The sequence below is a fragment of the Macaca thibetana genome, chromosome 12, assembly GCF_024542745.1.
Source record: "Macaca thibetana thibetana isolate TM-01 chromosome 12, ASM2454274v1, whole genome shotgun sequence".
In the NCBI taxonomy this organism is placed as follows: domain Eukaryota; kingdom Metazoa; phylum Chordata; class Mammalia; order Primates; family Cercopithecidae; genus Macaca; species Macaca thibetana.
The window spans coordinates 81,654,654-81,674,212 of NC_065589.1; the positions used below are offsets into that span (position 1 = coordinate 81,654,654).

The window sequence follows — 19,559 nt, forward strand, 5'->3', positions numbered from 1 at the left end:
TTGCAATTTTTTTTTTTTTTTTTTCAAATCACACCTCAATCCTTTAAAACAAAACACTACACTTTGATGAAGATTTCGGAAGAGTGACTGCCGCAAAATTAAGCATTTAAAACTATAAAGTTATCAAAGTGTAACTAAGGCTTAACCATGGTTAACTGTCAAAGCCATAACTCCCCAAAGACAACCTCATGACAGAGCAAGGTTTCAGAAGGGAGCAGCAATAACTACTAAAATGTCTTTGTTTTATGTATTCTACTTAACCAAACGTGGTATTTCTGCCCACTTAATTAATCTTTAGAGAAGTAATTAACTAGATAGCCACAGACTGTGGTGCATTTAAAAACACATTTAAAATAATTTTTGCAGACAATACAGATTTGTATAAAAACAACATGGCATGTGAATGATACAAAGAAAACAATCACTCAAGAGGATATTAAGTGTCTGAATATCGGTAACTGCAATTAATGGTAACTGATTATCACAATAAAAAACAAGATATAAACTCTCATCACAAGTAACACATGGAGGTCTTTTATAGGGTTTATTTTAAAGGTGGGTTTTTTAAAAAAGAAAATTTTAAGTATATTTAAGAATTATTTCTAGGGATATCTTAAAATATACAGCAATTTCTCCATTGTTTTCTGCTATGAAAAATACCTACTAATCAAGCAATGATAATAGTTATGTCCTTCACCTGAAACTCCTATTGGTCCTTCTCTATAATGTTAACCATGCAAAGCCAGAATGCTTTCAAGATAAAGGATCTACTATGCTCCCAAAAAGGGTGTCCTCAAATATGATAGGAAAATTTAAAGACCCCATTAAAAATTGACTCACACATGAGCAAATCTAACTTTTACAGTATTTCTACAATTCTCTTTTAAAACAAAAGAAAAATTAATGTGCAAGCAAATTAAAATACTAAGAATTAGAACTTAAAAAGACTACTTATAGCAGGCTTTTAAAATGTAAAACAGAGTTTTAACACATTATCAAATATAGGCAATACCTGGATAGATGGCTTGTTTAAGTGACCCAGATTTGAAGTTGTTTGTCTTGGTTCATGTCCTAAGACCATCATATTAGCATTGATCAATCTGAAGGCATCAATAACAACCTGTAAAAACAAGGTGTCAAGTCAATTCTTTTTTTAAAAGCAAGTGATAATGCCAAGCAACAGTGGACAAGGCATGATCAACGTGCATCTGTTTCTGGACTATATCCAGAAAATCATTTAATTATAATATTAATAAAAAAGAACCTCCTGCTGACTGTGCCATCAGCACACCACCCTCTATCTTGTAATGTAAGGTGACACCAATTATTGCAATTTTCATGAAACAGTAAAGAAAAAAATTAACTTTGCATCTTTATTATTGAAATATGTCATTACTAAACTTACACCAAACAGCCTTCACTGGTGTGCATATGTTTGTCACCTAAATTTTACCTAATCAAAATGAATGACAGAGAAACTAAAACTGAAAGTGAGCACAAGTTAAGGGACCACATCTAAAGCCCAGCCCTGTCACATCAATTACACCACCACAGTACTTGAAATGACAACAAAATTACAGCCAGCAAGGCACTTGCCCACGTATTCTCTTCTAGTCAGATACCTTTTACTTCTTGTGACTATGAAAGACTTTATACCTTGTCTGATGGCCTTAAATGTCCAAGCCACTGTCAAGTATAGAAGGCACAATATAAGAAAACCAAGGTCATCCATGCTTTAAGCCAAGAACATGGTATGGAATGATAAGGTCCTAAATTCATGGTAAAGAAATTACAATAGGTATATTCTTTTTGTGTGTACAGAAATACTTCAAATTCTTCTATGATACAATAACATCTGTTAGCTCTTACATATAAAGAGATTGACAAGAATCACATACTTGCTAAAGCTTTTCAACACTGTAAAGTTTTATGTAAAGTCATGTGACTTTAAGACAGACTGCCACTTTAAGGGAATTTAACTCAATAGATTTATCACATAAAACAATCAAAGCAAGATAGTATAGTAGCAGAGTATTTCTATATTTTGCCTTTAAAAGTGCTGAACAATCAATGTTTTAAAAGCTGTGTCAACTAGATTTGTTCTTATGTGTACAATTATTACTTGAGGATATTAAGAGATTAAAAATACTTAAGCCAACCAAATCTAATCAAGTCTGAAAATTCTGTTTGTAATAAGTATTACTGCATGCTGTAGGCTAAAGAACAAGATTTAAAGAAAGAAATCACCCTTTGTAAGGTTGCTATGATGGGTCCAAAGACAATAACAAAAAATACAAACCTAGACTAAAACATGATGGCAAGTGAATCAATCCAAGTTTCTGTCTACTCATTTGGCCTACAATATCAACTCTGAATTTTACTTTTATTTTGAACAGTTAACATTTTCCCAAAGATTCATTCCTCTTGCATCAAAATAAAGCCAAGTATCCCAAGAACATGAATGATTTAATGGTTTGTGAAAACTTTTTTCTTTTTATACAATAACCTCAATCCACACTTAACTTTCAGGTTTATATATAAATAAATACGGCCTACATTGCTTATACTTAAAATTTTTTTCTAAACATATTCTTTTTTTAAAAAAGCAATAAAAACAAGTACTAATATCAGACATATTTTAATCAGATGTTATCATAAATAACTTCAAACAATTGTTAAAAATACAGAAGTAAAATTTTCTCACACTCATACTAAATAAGATAAAGTTAAAATGTTGGCAAAGGAGGAAGAAGGTGACCATTTTCAAAGATAGGTATATAACTTAAACACAAAATTAAGAATTGCCACCCTAACTATTAATGGTAAATATTTAAGAGCAAAGCATCATTTTGGTCCATTTCAAGATTTCAGTAAAATCATTTATGAGGGGGAGAAAAAGCTGCTACAAAACTATGAAAATTTCATTATATAGCACAACAAAATTCCTGTATACTTTTTTATAGTGAATGCTTTCAAACTAAAACGGCAGACAGCTATTTTACTTGTAGAAGTCTGTATTATTTCTCTGAAATATTATAAGCAGGTGTGAAACTTCATAAAAAGGAAATGAAAATACCAGTTAAGTAGGTATCATGATCTGTTAAAAACAAATTTTTTAAATTTTCTTAAGAAATTAAGAGAAAAATTCAAGAAGTTAATAAAATGACATGCTTTCATTGACAATTCCTAAGTATCAATGATGGCCTATAGAAAATGACTACTTTACACTAAGATTAAAGGAATTTGCTGCCATCACTATAGCAACTGTCTTAAGGAAACTAACATGTTCAACAACCTGCAGACCAAAATTAGATTTAGTATGCAATAAAATATAAACATGGCAATATAGTCTACATTTTAATTTTTGTATAATTTTATCATTGCTTTTTGCGCTGTGAAAATAAGTGGATTTATCCCTGAGAGCAACCTATCAAAATAGACTCATTAATGTCCAGTGCACTAATGAGCAACGGGTGAAGAAGGTGTTAATTATGCCACAGTAAGATTTAAAAAAAAAAAAAAAAAGCCCTAGTGAGCACTCGATGGTGTGTATAAGCTGAAAGCGTTTCTCCATGTTTATGTATTTACAGCATGATGCAACAGAATGACAGCAAAATGATCACTCCATGGTTAAGAACAGAAATCTTAGATACAACACACTGAACAAAGAACCCCCAAGAATTAATTAAGGTATGGGTGGGTAGGGAAAATAATCCATTTTTTTGAGCTCTCTGAGTTTTCTAAACAGTTCATTTTGAAGTATATAGACATTAAATTAGTTCAGTTTGTATCTTATAAACTAAAGCAGTAATTAACCAAAAAACTTTACACAAAAAGTATTTCCTTAATATATAATAACAAAAACCTCTGAGTAAAGTATGAAGAATATTTTCAGGAATATGATGCTAGACTTTGAAAAATTCCTTTCCATACTGAAGGCCTACACACCACATTGAGTCTCTATTCACCAGCCTGACCATTTAATTTTTTCTGGTACAAGTGCCTTGAGACTTTTCAGAGGTCACTGCAACAGTAGACAGCTTATAACAAAACCATTAGCAGTTTGGCTAGCTTAGGGAAACCTCTTACTTTCCTTTTTTGTTTATTATCACTGCATGAATCTGCAGCATATGATAGTTTATAATTTCTCAGGCTTGTTAAATTCATGTTAAAGGTCTGTTTTCTTGTTGAATAAATTTTGTTCATATAATGCTGCCTATTTCATACACTCAGTCTTTAATAGCACCTTTGGTCTATGCGCAACTCACAGATCAAAACAGAGGACTAAAATAGGGGTTGATGATGCTATTTACATGTGTGATTCCTGCTGTCTTCTTGTTAGTAGCTTTAATATAATAGAAGACCTTGTCTGTTTTGTAATTAACACATCTTTACTGGAGAGATATTTGGAAGTGATTGCTGTGAATATACTGGTTAGTAAAATAAACACAATCACACACCACTTTCTGTTATCAGACAAATTTGTGAATTGTACACATTATACTCCAGATCAACAAACTGTGATATAACAGCCAAGTAGAAGACACATATTTATATAACCCTTTATTTTTCTGAAAATATGTATTCACTCTGACCTTGCAAATATAATTAGCTTGTGGGATGTGCAGATTTCAGTACCATGGTTGCTTTACTAATTGCAACTCTTGGAAATAGATACTAAATATTTGGAAGCTGCCAATACAAAATAAAAACTGCATGTTTTTTGTACATCTGTCTTAGATTATAAAAGCAAAATAGTTTTAAAAACAATACTGAGTTCCGTATTTATTCCAAGCATGCCCAAGGGTCAAGGATCTATCATTTCGTTTTAATGACGAATCTGGTTTATGACTTAAAACTCAGTCTAATCCATAATTTTTTGGCTTCTTTCATGAGTAGAATACAGTTCATCCAATATGCTATTTATTTTAAAATTCGTGTTTTCACATCAACTGCTAGGTCACTGAAAGACTAGACTAAATTTCTAAAGCACCAATCTATAGTTCCCAATTTTTACATCCAAAGGAAGCTATTTTTAAGCAAAGCTCTTCAAATTAGTTTAATACAAAGGTGTTTTAAAGAAAAATACACAAACACTTCTGGCAGTAGCTGTAATTTTTTTCTCTCTCTCTCTTTTCAGTAGTTGCCTTTGGTCCAGTTGTACTTATATCACAGTCAATGATTATGGGTATTTACAGAGTAGAACTAATGTTTTAAGAATTTATAATGCATTCATTTTCTTGAGCTTAAAAATGAAACAATCAGAATCTTCCATAACCTCAGGTCAGCTCACTATATATATTATATATATTATATATGTATACTTATATATTATATATAATAAAAATTATTCATCATATATACATGAACTGTAACTTGTATATATGCAATGAACTGAAATAATTTTTAAAAACTTGAAAAAAATTTTAAGGCCTCAAAATCAATGTCAAACACTAAAAAGAAAGTAAAAATTCAGTTACTAGTTAGATTACATATTTTAAAACATAAAACCATCACTATGTAAAGTAAATCTCTAAATGATTATAAAAATGAAAGGTGTGGAAAGAGAGGCAACCCATATCAAATACTCTTTATCACCTAGAAATGACCTGTTATCAACTGCTTAGGTTGTTCTAGATTCTTTAAAAATTAAGAGTGCATGTGACCTGGGAAGTACTGCTGGGGTTTGTGACCATTTCGTTACTTCTGCTGCCATGCACTGCCAGACATCTATAAGAGAAAAACATCTTATGTCTCTTGTAAGCCCACAGCATAAAAAATTCAGAGAAATCTTACTTTTTATGCCATTTCCAATGAAAAGCACTAAGAACTAAAACTGACTCATGCCAAATGCATATCACTGAATTGCTGTGATTTCTTAGTCTCAAGTTTGCAACACGGAAATTATTTATAAAATGTCAATTTTAGCTCTGGAAAAGAAATTCCTATGTGTATGTACATTTTCTTTCTTCATCCTCGGAGAATTGCTTACTGTAGCTAGAGATCTGTAGTACAACTTCAGTATATTGGGAGAAAAGGGGGATGGGGTGTAACTTGCATAATTTACTTTTTTTGACAAGTGAAGACATGCATCAAAATTCAAAGAGTAAATCCACAAGTTTTGAACATATATGCTTTAATGAAAACAAATCGATCTTTAGAAACTAGTATGGTAAAAGGTAATTAGACATTTTTAGATTCATGAAACACTGGGAAAAGAATTTACTTAAGTTATAATAAAAATAAAGTTTCACAGAATTTTTTCAACATATGCATGTAGTCAGTATGGTGTAGAGGTTTAAATGCTTGAGGCACTCTGGAGTCAATCCTGCCTAAGTTAGAATTCTGGGTCTATCACTTACTAGCTAAGGGACCTCAAACAAGTTATTTAACCCTTCAATTTCTCCATTTGCTCATGAATGACGATGCCTCACAGACTTGGTAATAAAATAATATATGTGTTTCTGCCACTATAGTTTTCACTGTTACTAACCGTGGCAGTGATGGAGTTGCCCAGCTCAGATCTTTCAACAGAACCTGCTATGGAGTGTATGACTGACTTACAACCTCCAGCTTTTACACCTTTGGATCCACTGGGCATTCACACCAGGTCATACTTCTTCTGGGCAGCTCCCAGCCAACAACTGAACACAGCAGTGGTACTAGAACCTAGTCATTCCTGCCAAATAAGGGATTCCTGTAAAGGCTAATTTTGGCTCAAGGATTCCCCAGCAGCCTGGCTGAAATTTTCTGAGCACTAGCTACAGTCTGTGGCTCTTCTACCCAATCTACCTTCACTTTCTCCTTTTGCAGGGTCAAACCTTCACTGCTGTCTGAAGGCTCTCCCCTTTCTCCAACATGGGTGTCTCCCCCAATAAATCTCTTGCATGTCTAATTTCATTTTGGCATCTGATCCACAGAGGACCCAAACTGATACAGTTAACAAAGCAGAGTACTGGTATCATGAGGAGTGTTAAAATTGGAAAAAAGTTACCCTAAAAATCAAGTTATAACTATAAATTTTGCTTCAGGAGACACCTGAAGTATTAAAAAACAATAGGAAATTAGAGAGTGACACTTTAAGATGTATTTCCTTAGGGAAATTCCTGATTACCATAAGAAAGCGTATAATTACACTGAAGGTTATTATCTCTCTTTTAAAAATGACTGAATATGCCTAGAATCTTGATACTACTCCTGCATGATCAGTGTTTCTAGACTCATAAGTGACAAACAGTGAGCTTAAAATTGAACTCCTCAGGGGACTACTAATAAGCTACAAGAGACTATCACCTATGGATCACTAATCTGATATCAATTCTATCTAGTGGCTATTCAGTCTACATAAAATGGAACCAGTGACTTCAGATCCCTTTCTAGTGGAAAAATTAAAACAAGTGGTTTGTCTGTTGGCAATTCCACATAAAGCAAAGGAATAAAGGGCCCTAGAGAACAAAGATGGGCTCAACTATGTTAGCATGGCAGTAGAGCATGTGGATGAGAATAAGGGATGTATATACATTGCTTGTGCTATAACACCACATTCAAAGAAAAATACAAAGTATATCCACTGAATAGGCATTTTAGTAGGAAAAATATGTAAAGGCCAGTTACTTTGCTGTGTATCACTTTTGTGTATTTTTATTTTGCTTATCAATTAAATATTATATAGAAATTATCTTGCGAATCCTCTCAACCAAGTTTAGGTATTAATATTATCAATCCATGGATGAGGAAACTGCAGTGTAGAGAATTTAAATCAATTAAATGAAATGACACAACCTAAATGATACCACTATGATTTGTACCTATACAGCCTGCCAAAGCCAGTACTCTTCATCATGAAGCTGTTTGTTATAATAGCTGTCCTGACACAAAAACAAGAAAGGATTACTACTAGGTTCAGTTGCTCAACAGCAAGGTTTGTGTCTCATTCGTCACTGAATATCCATTCTATAACAGAGTAAGTGGCACACAAAATACAGCGCAAAATAAGTATCTACTGAAATGAAAAACTAAAAAAAAAAAAGCACTTTTGGTTACTATGCTATAGAAATTTTTAACACTTATGTTTATTTTTCCTGAAAAAAAAAGGAAAGAAAAGAAAAATATCCATTATCTATAAACAAAATCTAATCACTAGCTTGTTAACAATATAGTTTTTACTTATCACTGCTCCGTTCTGAATTCATGAAATACTTTTTTGTGACCTGCTAAACTGAGAAACTCATAGACCACTGACTTGTATTTAATTTGGATTTAAAACTGCATATGGTAAAGCTATGTGGAATGTGAAAAGTGGCTGTAAGCATCTATTAATCAGCTTACTAGTAGCCTAAAAATCACAACCGAGGGATCAGTTATGACTTTGAAGAAAATTTACCACTTCATTTCTACCCTCTTCAGGAAATTACAATGACAAGAAGACATTAAACCTGACAAAACTAAGTCCCAGGTCCAGAAATATCCTCACAACTAACAATGGCTAACGTCACATCTAGAGTGTGATCTTTTAAAATTAAAATATATAGACTCTGAAAAGGCCTCTCAATCAAAGTCATAGTTTCCACGTTTCCACTTGCTAGTTCAAAACTGGCATTAAGGATAGGGAGTAAATCATATTCTTCTCTATAACTCCAATGTACTCTTGGCATAAAGTAGTGATCAACTGTTGAACCAATGACCAGGGATAATTAGATGACTACAGAAAGAAAAGCATTCAAGAAGTGAGAGTCAATAAATAATATTCTTACAGGTAATGAATGATGTATTTTTACTGAAACAGTTGGATTCAAACTAATTTGAAGCACATTTACATCATTCAAAATGCACAGCAAGTAGTAAAGCATAACAAATTAGCTCAGAGATTATATTATTAATCTAGAAGCTCCAGGTTAAAAGAACTCCATAGGAACTCTTACCTCTATATACGACTTATGCTCTTAGAATTTTAAAAGTAAAATTATTTCTACATTCCTAGCTGACAATTCCTTATATCAGCTAAATAAATGTGATAAACTATTACACGTGTTTCTATCATAAATAGTATAGGAACATTAGAACCTGTAATATTTTCTTAGGCATCCTCACAAGATCTGAAAGTGTTGTAAAACTTCAAACTGATAATAAGAGTGAAAGACAGGAAGCAAACAAAAGATAATACAGTAACAAAATGTGTTCCAAGAATACCTTGGAAGGGTATGCTCACAGAGCTATATCAGGAATGGAAATAGATTTTTTTTATGTATTCTATTTCCTATTTTTCTCTTTTTGCCTGGAAAACTAGACAAAGAAAAGGGGTGTGCATGAGTGTGCACAGTTTATGATTAGGACTACCCATCCCTAGCTGACACTTGTGGGATACTGATCAAAAACTAATCTTATAAATATAACAGCTGTGCTAAATATCTTTTCCTACTTTTAGAAGACAAATGACATATTAAACTTGAACTCTAGCTCTAATTTTACAGGGTCCAAATTGACCAAGGATAATGTTCATAAGTAAACTGGCTAACTGACCTTGTCAATCACATGTTCCAGTTATTTAATAAATGACTCTATGCTGACATATAAAAAATTAATAAATGTCACAAAATTAACTGCAGTTGTTTGGATATGCTAAAAGCTAAAAAAAAATAGAACTGGTAATGGCTGAACACTGATGCAAATTCATTCCTCAATTTTATTTTATAAACATTTATGAAAAAACTATTGCAACACACTAAATTCCAAGATATTGGTATCTCTCCTCAAAGACATCTCAGTCTTGTGGGGAAGACAACACAGACAGATGAATAAAACACAAAATGATTAAGTGCAATACATTAATCACCTCATAGGCCCAAGTTTCAAAGTAATATATTCACTTCAGTTTCATCAGCATGCCCAAGGAAAATATCTTAGAAAATGGTAAGTGCTAAATAAAAGTTGGCCAATCAGAAGAGTATTCCTAGATTAATTAGCATGTACAAAATATAAGAAGGGAAGACTTCATTTCTTTTGTAGTCATTACCATCTTCCTAAATGTAGCAAATTAGAGATTAATTTTTAGGCTTGTTCTTATCAAAATTTGCAGAAACATTCACATTCTATTTTTTTAATATTCTAGTTCTTGATCCTTTTTTTTTGAGATGGAGTCTCGCTCTGTCGCCCAGGCTGGAGTACAGTGGTGTGATCTTAGCTCACTGTAACCTCCACCTCCTAGATTCACACCATTCTCCTGCCTCAGCCTCCCGAGTAGCTGGGACTACAGGTGCCTGCCACCATGTCCAGCTAATTTTTTGTATTTTTAGTAGAGTCAGGGTTTCACCGTGTTAGCCAGGATGGTCTCGATCTCCTGACCTCATGATCCGCCCGCCTTGGCCTCCCAAAGTGCTAGGATTACAAGCGTGAGCCACTGCACCCGGCCGTTCTTGATCCTTTTAAGTATGAATTATGTTAATCTTCAGAATAAAGTATCATTTATTGCACACCTCCTAATATGACATGTGTACTCTAATCTCTACATATATTACCTCATGATAGTCATAATGCTATGAAATAGGTACTAAGATTCCTGTTATATAGAGGAAAAATCTGAAGCTCAAGAAAATTAGGTAACTTGTTCAAGGTCACACTGTAAAGAGGAGATAAAAATGAGATTTTAATGCAGGCCTGACCCCTGAGTCTGTGTTCTACATTACTCTATGCCCTGGCTATGGCCTACTACTAATATATATAATATATTATATATATATAGAGAGAGTATATATATACACACACATAGATATATAAAATAAGAAGCTCAAAATAAGACTAAAATTTGAGTAAACTATTTTGAGTACTTAAAAACCTTCGCCATCTTACAACTTTCTAATATAAAATTTCTTGGAAAAGTAAAATATTTGCTACCCACCCCTAAAAGAAAAGACACAACCTTCTAGATATCTGAAAATAAAGGGTACGCTCTTACAACATTCATTCGCTAACTTTTTTTTTTTTTTTTTTTTTTTTTTTTTGAGACGGAGTCTCGCTCTGTCGCCCAGGCTGGAGTGCAGTGGCCGGATCTCAGCTCACTGCAAGCTCTGCCTCCCGGGTTTACGCCATTCTCCTGCCTCAGCCTCCCGAGTAGCTGGGACTACAGGCGCCCACCACCTCGCCCGGCTAATTTTTTTGTATTTTTTAGTAGAGACGGGGTTTCACCGTGTTAGCCAGGATGGTCTCGATCTCCTGACCTCGCGATCCGCCCGTCTCGGCCTCCCAAAGTGCTGGGATTACAGGCTTGAGCCACCGCGCCCGGCCGCTAACTTTTTTTTTTATTTTAACTTTTTTAAAAACTAGTGACGGAGTTTCATCATGTTGCACAGGCTCGTCTCAAACTCCTGGGCTCTAGCGATCCACTCACTTTGGTCCCGCACAGTGCTGGGATTACAGATGTGAGCCATGGTACCTGGCCACATTCCCTAACTTTCTTCTTGCATTTGTATTTATTCTCCAAAGCCCCATCTTTTGTAAAATGCTAGTTGTTTAAACAAATTAAAACCAATGAAACCACTCCTTTTACATTCTAATATCTGTGGGAAAAGGAATGAACAAAGAGGTGAGTACCTCTTGGAATGATATTGTTTCTACATTCTTCCCATGCGGTACAAGCTCCTCTTTTCTGAGTGATGTCCCGCCTACCTCTCAAAACTCAGCCCAATCTTTATCTATTCTGTGCAACCTACACTGATTTTTCTCCCTTCTTCTAATTTTAATTTACATTTACTGTGTTTGCTATACAAGTAATACTTTATTGTATACTGGCACATACAAAATTCTGAATAAGTATTTGTTGAATTATTTCTGTCTCTAGCAACCAATTTAATACTTACAGAAACAAGCAATTTCAGTATATTTTGTATCAGTATGCAAAATATCAGTATAGGTTATCAGTATATAATTGGCAGAATGAGATCTTGCTCACTACTAACACTAAATGGATATAATTTATCTTCTCAAAGAAGACAAAGACCATTTTTAAAAATTTATTTTGTACCTTAGAATCATTAGCATACAGATCAGGTATCCTTAAGAAATACCTGCAGATAAGCTGACCTGCAGTTAAATAAACATCACATTTTTTAAAGTCTATTGAGTGTTTTGATCAGATTAAATAAAAATGTTTCAAGAAAACCTAACCAGTGGAAGACACATTTGGACATAGTCATTCCTTTTTTTATGTTTTCAAAAGAGAGAACAGACACAATGATTGTTAGGAGTTAGTTAGCTGGTAACAACTGAGCATTTTACAAATAGGAACCCCGTCAAGGAAAATGAGTTCTTTAAAGCAGTAATGCTTTTTAATAAATATATTACAATATCCTAATTAAGTTGTATGCTAGTTTTATGATTTTGCCCAAAGTGACCATTCTTTTTGCCTCAAGAAAGAAGTATAGTCACATTACAAGTTGAATTAACTTCTAAATTTGCTGCTGGATCTAGTTGTGGGCTGAGTATACAAGATAATAAAACATTCAGCAAGAGGTCCCCACTGTGCCATTTGAGAACTAAAGTTTAAAATATGTAAATATGTATATTTTACAAATGAACAAAATGCTGCAAGCAGATCTTATAAACTATTTCCCTGATTAGAGCAGAACTCACTGGTAACTTCTGTGAGCTTACTCTCCATTTAAATTATGAATGCAATTACCATTGATTTTCACCTGTATCATTTAAAAACATTTATAGTAGGGTTACAGACTCTTTATCATATAGTGTACTTCATTATTTATGTTAATTTCAGTGTTTACTCCTAGGGATGTCACAAAAGTCAACAGGAATAAATCTGTCTAAATTGGTTTTTAAAATTAATGGAACAACACATTTTTAAAAAATCAATTAATATATAATACATAATACCTAGAGAAAACTATGGAGAACTTAGAGGAAATGTACAGCTCTTTCCCCTGACTTATGCTGAAGAGAGTGACACCTATCCACAGTAACTTAAGGAATGGCCTCACAATGACCTCTGGTATTCATTTTGCATTCTGCAGTTACTCTGATTATATCATTCATAATGGTTTAATATTAAAGAATTAACGAGTCATTAAACAAGCCTGAGCTCTGAAATTTTACAGAACTGGATTCGTATCTTTGTTCTGCTGCTAACTCATGGTCTGACTTTGGCAAAGCAACCTCCTTGGCCCTAATTTTTTTTTTTTTTAACCGCTAATAACATGTAATAGTAACAGGTCCTATCTTTAGGATTATAACAAAGAATAAATAAGTTGAAATGGTTATTCACAATACCTGGCTCACAGCAATTATTCAATAAAAAATATAATCAAGTCAGCATAAAAGAAAATCAAACTAATTGTGAATGAATTGAGATTACCAAGAAAGAATCCAGGCTTATCTAATTTCTCAAAGACAGAAATATTGGAATTTATAAAGATGGAAATATACAAAACGTTCAAGAAAGAGGTTTTAAAAAAAGTGAACAGAGACCCAACTTAAATCATTTATATATAAAATGTCATTTTAATTCTTGATCTAATCATTGCCTTACTAAATATTTTGACAGCTTTCATAAATCACACACAGGGAAAGGAGAGGGAGACTCTTATGCTATTCTTCATTTTTATAAGTTTATATTCCTAAGTATCATGATTTAACTAAAACACCCTAAGGATTTACTAGCATTTAATCTGATTCATAGTGATGAGAGGACTTGACACTGAAAGAACCATAAATTACAATCAAACTCTGACTCCTTAAAGATGAAGTTGCATTACTGACAAAGAACTGGATCCTTATTTCAGGAGATATAATAGTATGAATCTAGACATTAGGTCCAACAAGTGATGCAAATCATCAATGATAGGTATTTACACTAAATTTTTTCAAAAAGATTTCTTCCTACTATACAAAAGTAGACAGTGATACATATGACTTCATAAATTTTAGATATATTATTTTTAAAAACTAAATTTAACATTGTTAAGACATGTGATGAATGCATATTATTAAATGAAATTCATCATTTTAATATAAATTACAATTAATTAGAAATAATGAAAATTCCAATATTATACAACACGTAAACTAGGTTTGGAAACTAAAATTGCCATTTTAAACATTACAAAAGGATAACCAAAAATAAAATACATACTCATTTATTTACATTTACATTTATTTACTGTATTTTGAGAATACTTTCTTTCATTGTGTTTGTTTTTACTCTCCTTTTTCAAAGTAGCCACCATCACGAGTCAAGATATCATAAAACCTAAGTTAAGCTAATTACTACGAAACAGAATTCTAATTATATTTAAAATTAAGCTTTAATTATTACTTGTAAATATTGTGGTAGAGGACTTTGTTAGATAATTGTTATATTTGTAAAACAGTAATCATTACTTAAATGAAATTACTTCCGAGTTACTAAAAAGGTACCTTAAAATATAGAATTAAACTTAAGAGATATTATACTGTAATTCATAAAGCCAATAACAATCAAGGATTTTTCAACCTCTTTTATCTAACCCATTTAGTTAAAAAAAAGTAAATAAATTGAAATATAGGCATATAGTAAGAATCAGAAGCTATCCATTCTGAATGGTCTAGTATATCAGTTTCTATTATTGTTTCTGTGGATAGTTTTTGCCTCTGAAAAGCTAAATCACACCAAATAAGATGACGATTTAGAGAAGACCTCAATTTTTATACATGATAATGGTATGATGTCAGAAAACATTCAACTTCAAATTTATGACACATAAAAACTCCATGTTTTAACAGCCATGTTTAGTTTGTTTGAGCTGGTGAGCAGATATAAATGTAATCTGCACTACTATCAAACTCCAGGTCTGATAGATAACAAGCTAATATTTATTTCTAAGTGCTCTAAAAATTATTTGTAAAACCTGCATAAAAAGGATTGCATAAATATCTTGTGATTTTATTTTAACAATTATTCTACACTACAATGGAAGTACATGCTCAAACAAGACACCTCAGCAGTATTTTAAAGCAGTAACCACCTAGCCAATTTCTGTATGTTCTGTAGTTTTTCTAATCCACTCTCCCTGTGGTTGAGCAAAATCGAATTGCCTCTCACATTTGCAGACAGCTCTGTGAAGGTGATAATAGAGCTGCTCCCTGCTGTCATGAGGCAGGAAATAGGAAAATGGCATATGGGGCTAGAAAGAAAGAAATAAAAAAAAAAAAAAAAAAAAAAAAAAAAAAAGAATGAACAAAAAAAGAGAAAGAACTAAACAAGAACAAAAGGGGTTTCAACAAAGAACTATAACACAATATGCTTTCCAAGTTAATCTGTTTTCAGAATTATTTAGCATATTTAATCATTCATTTGCATCCTCACTCCAAAAACGTGAATGGTTGATACCAAGTCTTTGGGCAAGTTTTCATTGTCTAAAATATTTGGAAAACACACCTCCAGAATATGTTCTGCACAATGTCTGCAAAACAATGCCCTTTAAATAGATTTTTAAAATGTTCTGCCAATTCCAAATTCATCATTTGAAAATAAAGGTAAAGCAATGTTTATTTAAATATTAATAAAATGTTTATAGCAGGCTTTGAGTATGGTTTAACTTTCCTAATTTTATGAAATTCAAAAAATTTAAAGATAAATATTCATGACAATTACACAAGTGATTAAAGAAGAAATCTCTAAATAAATTGCTAATAATACCAAGACACAGTTATCAACTTGTAAAGTTTTTTTGTTTGTTTGTTTTTTAAGTAAACAGATAGCAGCTTTCTGTATAATTAAGAATCCTGCTTTGAACAAAATGGATTTTTATTTAATGTATCTGTAAACAGAATGTGGCAGTAGATGGCAATAAAGATAGAATCTACTCTACCTTTCCTTTTACACTCTGAATGGGATCCACAACCACTGCCACAGCTCTCTCCGACAAGGCTTCAAAGCTCTGCTGAGTGTTGATATCCACACCAGAAAGCCAACAACCAAAGCCAGGGTGACTGTGATACCAACCAACAACCATCTCCGGCCTGAAACAAAGAGGGCATTCAGATGCTCAGAACAGAACAAGTAATACATTTATGATATGAAAAGAAACAACACACTAACGGGGTATAAATTAAGAAGAGATGAAAAACACACAGGTGTGAAAAAGCACCATTAGAAACCCTGAAATTGTACACCATATTATCCAGAAAACATGGAAATGAATATGTGTGACAAAGGAGTACTATCATTAAGAGATGCACATTAGCAGTGGTAGATAAGGCTTTCAGTTTTTCACCTTGTTACCACAGTTTCTCAGAGCCAGTTTTTACCCTTTCAGCATTCAAGTAAATATCTACTCTTTAACTCCTTAGCTCTGGGAGTTGGATTTTCCAGGCACAGAGTACATTTTTAACAATGGACACCAGGATCCACTGTTGTGAAAGGATTAAATATCAATTAAACCAGCAGTAGAACTAGGAACTCAGTCAAAAACCAATTTGCACTGTTCTGCTCAGCTGCTGAGCCTTTTGCTAACATTAATTTTGAAGTTTTTTCCACAGTAGAAGAATTTGAGCAAGAGAATGGCAACTTTGAGAGATTTGGTCTGAGGAAAAAAACTTCAGAATATTTGGATTATACTTTCTCTGTCTTTAAAACTATGCCTACAAACATAATTAAATATTCATAATCTCATTCAGTTGCAGCTCTCAAATACATGGAACATACAAGCTCTTTCAATTATAAGTGACTAGACAGTAACTCCATATGCTAAACAGAGGGAAGCCACAGCCCAAGCTTACTATGTGACAGTCAAGAATTTTAACATGAGGCAGTTCTCTGATGGGCAAATTTCTTTGGTTCTAAAGGGAAGACATACTAGACAGGCGGTGCATGGCACCGATATTTACATATACTTTTATGTCAACTATGTGACCTCTTTTTCTAGAAATGATACTGATAAACATCTATAACTTTGAGGTATGTTTCTATAAATATTTCCTATTATTTCTTTAGCTGATCACTTAAAATGCTTACCTTCCTGTCTGCTTCAACATATCCAACATTTTAGCTTGGAACACTGGATCAACTGCCTCCACACTTACACCCTGATTTAGAAAGAAATAAAAATTATTAATTTTTGTAAATTTGGAAAAAAAAAAGCTTCCCTATGTATATTATTTGGGGTTGCCAAAATCATTTTATAGGTTTTGATACCTACATTTGATACCTACTCAAGTCATTCAATTATAAACCTCACACCAATCAAGCTTCTAAAATTGCCAACTAACAAACTGCTGTTGGCTAATGAGTTAAGCCAACTTTCAGGATTCTTAAGAATATAATGGCCATTGCTATGTATATGTTTACCAGAAATACGAAAACAATTGAATCAACCATAGCTATTGGTTAGACCTATCTAGGCAAGCATACTTCCTAATGCCATCTTATCATAACTGATAACTAAAATGAGCCTCATCCGAAGTTCTACAAATATTCAGCTATCATAATGAAACAGCCTCAAGTCTCTTACGTACAGCATTATTTTGCTAGTTCAACCAAAATAAAATATTTGAACATGGAAGAATTAAAAGGTTCAGATCATCTCTCTGGCTATAGAGTATTGTCTTTAAAGCTCCCAGGGCTTTCTTCTAACCTCAGGAATCTAAATCAAATGTACTTAAAGAAACTAGTTAACATAAGCACTTCCTTCCCACCAAAACAAACAGTACGCATATTGAATTCCAACAGAGAGTACATCCTCAAGAACAGGGGTATGCAATCTGCTGCTTATAGGCTAAGAATGTTTTCGGGTTTTTTCTTTCTTTTCATATATATACTTTAAAAGGACTGTCTTAAAAAAAAAGAAGAAGAATATGCAACAGAGACATATGTCTTTATAGAAAAAGTTTACTGACTCTGGGGTCAGAAGGAAAACTTTCTAATTCTATGACACTAGGAAATAGAATTAGAGTGAATATAGGGATCAAAATCTTTTATTTTACATTGTCAAACAAGCATTTACATGGAAGTAATGATATTAAAGCCTAAGAACAATGTATTATAATGGATATCTACGTAAGTACCCATAACATATATGTCAGTTTTATGTATTTCATGTAGCCAAATATAAAAAGATAGAGACACGTAATAAATAGTCTAAGATTTAAATCTAAACCTTTAGTTAACATGTAGAGTGTTTCTCTATTTCCAAATGTATAAAATAAATATAATGGATATCGAGATGGATAAAATCAGTAGATCCAAATTAGTTTCCCTCAACAAATTCATCTATTTAGAGAAAACCTTACATTTATAAATATATTGCATTCTGTAGCAAATATTCTATTTTAAATGCTTATTTTTAATATACATACTATATATATTACAGTACTTGAAATTGTAATTTGTTCTCTAGCATCTACCTTATCAAAGTAAACTTACAGAGCCTCGAACAGAACAAACAGCTTTATAACACAATTTCTTTAATCCTTCTTTTACAAGGCTCAGTAAGAGAAATATTGCCTAGCAAAGAAGAAATATCCCTTGGAAAAATGCATGCATATTTTCCTAAACAAACAGGTGAGAAGGATATATGTATTATGTTTTTGGAAGGTAGATGGAATGGTTATTGTTTTTTGCTATTTTCTTTCAGTCAAAATGCACATCTATCAACACAAGTTCATCAAACAAAAAGGCAAAACAAAACAAAAATCTCTAGAAAGAATAATGTATTCTATACAGGTAATTTGTATGGAGTACGGTGCATATAAACAAAATACCATGCCTGGGCAAAAATACTCAGGTTTGCTATTGTTTTTTGTGTGTGTTTGTTTGTTTTTTAACTTAACATTTTAAATAAAAAAAGCTTAAAAGTCATTCATCACCATATAGAACATTTTTTAAATGACATATTTCAAAACAATGGGAATAAGACATAAGAACTAGTGCATGTGAGTTGAAAATCTAAATAAGAGAATCTCAAATCTTTTGAAAACTTGGTTCAAAATGAAACTAACACTCTGCTATTATAGGGTAAGTAACTTTTAAATCCAGTATTTTACCAGTTTAAGCTGAAGGCATGAGAAAATAAATTTAGCATTAGCATCATTCAGTTTGTAGACCTATAAGAAGTTATGCTGTGTTTTAAAGATTAATGATTTCATTCAATACAATCTAAAATTTCTATCAAGCTTACGATTAATTTTTCCTATTGGAAAGAGAAAATGTAATATGATGAGTTAGTTTGCATAGGAAAAGAAAAATGAAAAGAAACACATTTACTTGCAGCAGGCAACCATAAAAGTACTCACTGTTCCTGACTGTGGCATAGCAAACACATCAATCACTCTGACGGTATAATCATCAACAAATTCTCCAAGCATCAAACCCATAACTTCCATTGGAACTCCAGCACGGCCATGTTTTAACATCTGTAGAAAGGAAGAGATGGGGATACAAGCAAAGTTCGTTAAGGTCTCTGGTTCCTCTTTATAAAACAAAAACCAAATTTCGTTTCAGCGAAAATAAAAAACTCTTTTTATAAATGTAGCTAAAACAATAGCTTATTTATGTCTGAGAGGATTAAGGTGACAAA

The 19,559-nt window shown here is 32.6% G+C and overlaps 1 protein-coding gene and 1 long non-coding RNA gene across 5 annotated transcripts in view; one reads left to right on the plus strand and one right to left on the minus strand.

Annotated features, from left to right (window-relative positions):
- The window catches only part of LOC126932950 (uncharacterized), a 78,962-nt gene that overhangs the window by 37,837 nt on the left and 21,566 nt on the right, over positions 1–19,559 (plus strand). For all 3 annotated transcript variants that reach the window (XR_007718383.1, XR_007718384.1, XR_007718382.1), the window contains exons 3-4: positions 3,591–3,690; positions 18,467–18,544. This is a non-coding gene — a long non-coding RNA (uncharacterized LOC126932950). The remainder of the gene's footprint in view (positions 1–3,590; positions 3,691–18,466; positions 18,545–19,559) is intronic.
- Positions 1–19,559, minus strand: part of PSMD14 (proteasome 26S subunit, non-ATPase 14) — a 109,669-nt gene that overhangs the window by 26,042 nt on the left and 64,068 nt on the right. For both annotated transcript variants that reach the window (XM_050752289.1, XM_050752290.1), the window contains 4 exons: positions 19,276–19,395; positions 17,000–17,070; positions 15,855–16,005; positions 1,013–1,120 (listed from right to left, as the gene is read on the minus strand). In XM_050752289.1, the coding sequence (XP_050608246.1) occupies positions 1,013–1,120; positions 15,855–16,005; positions 17,000–17,070; positions 19,276–19,395 (450 nt within the window). The remainder of the gene's footprint in view (positions 1–1,012; positions 1,121–15,854; positions 16,006–16,999; positions 17,071–19,275; positions 19,396–19,559) is intronic.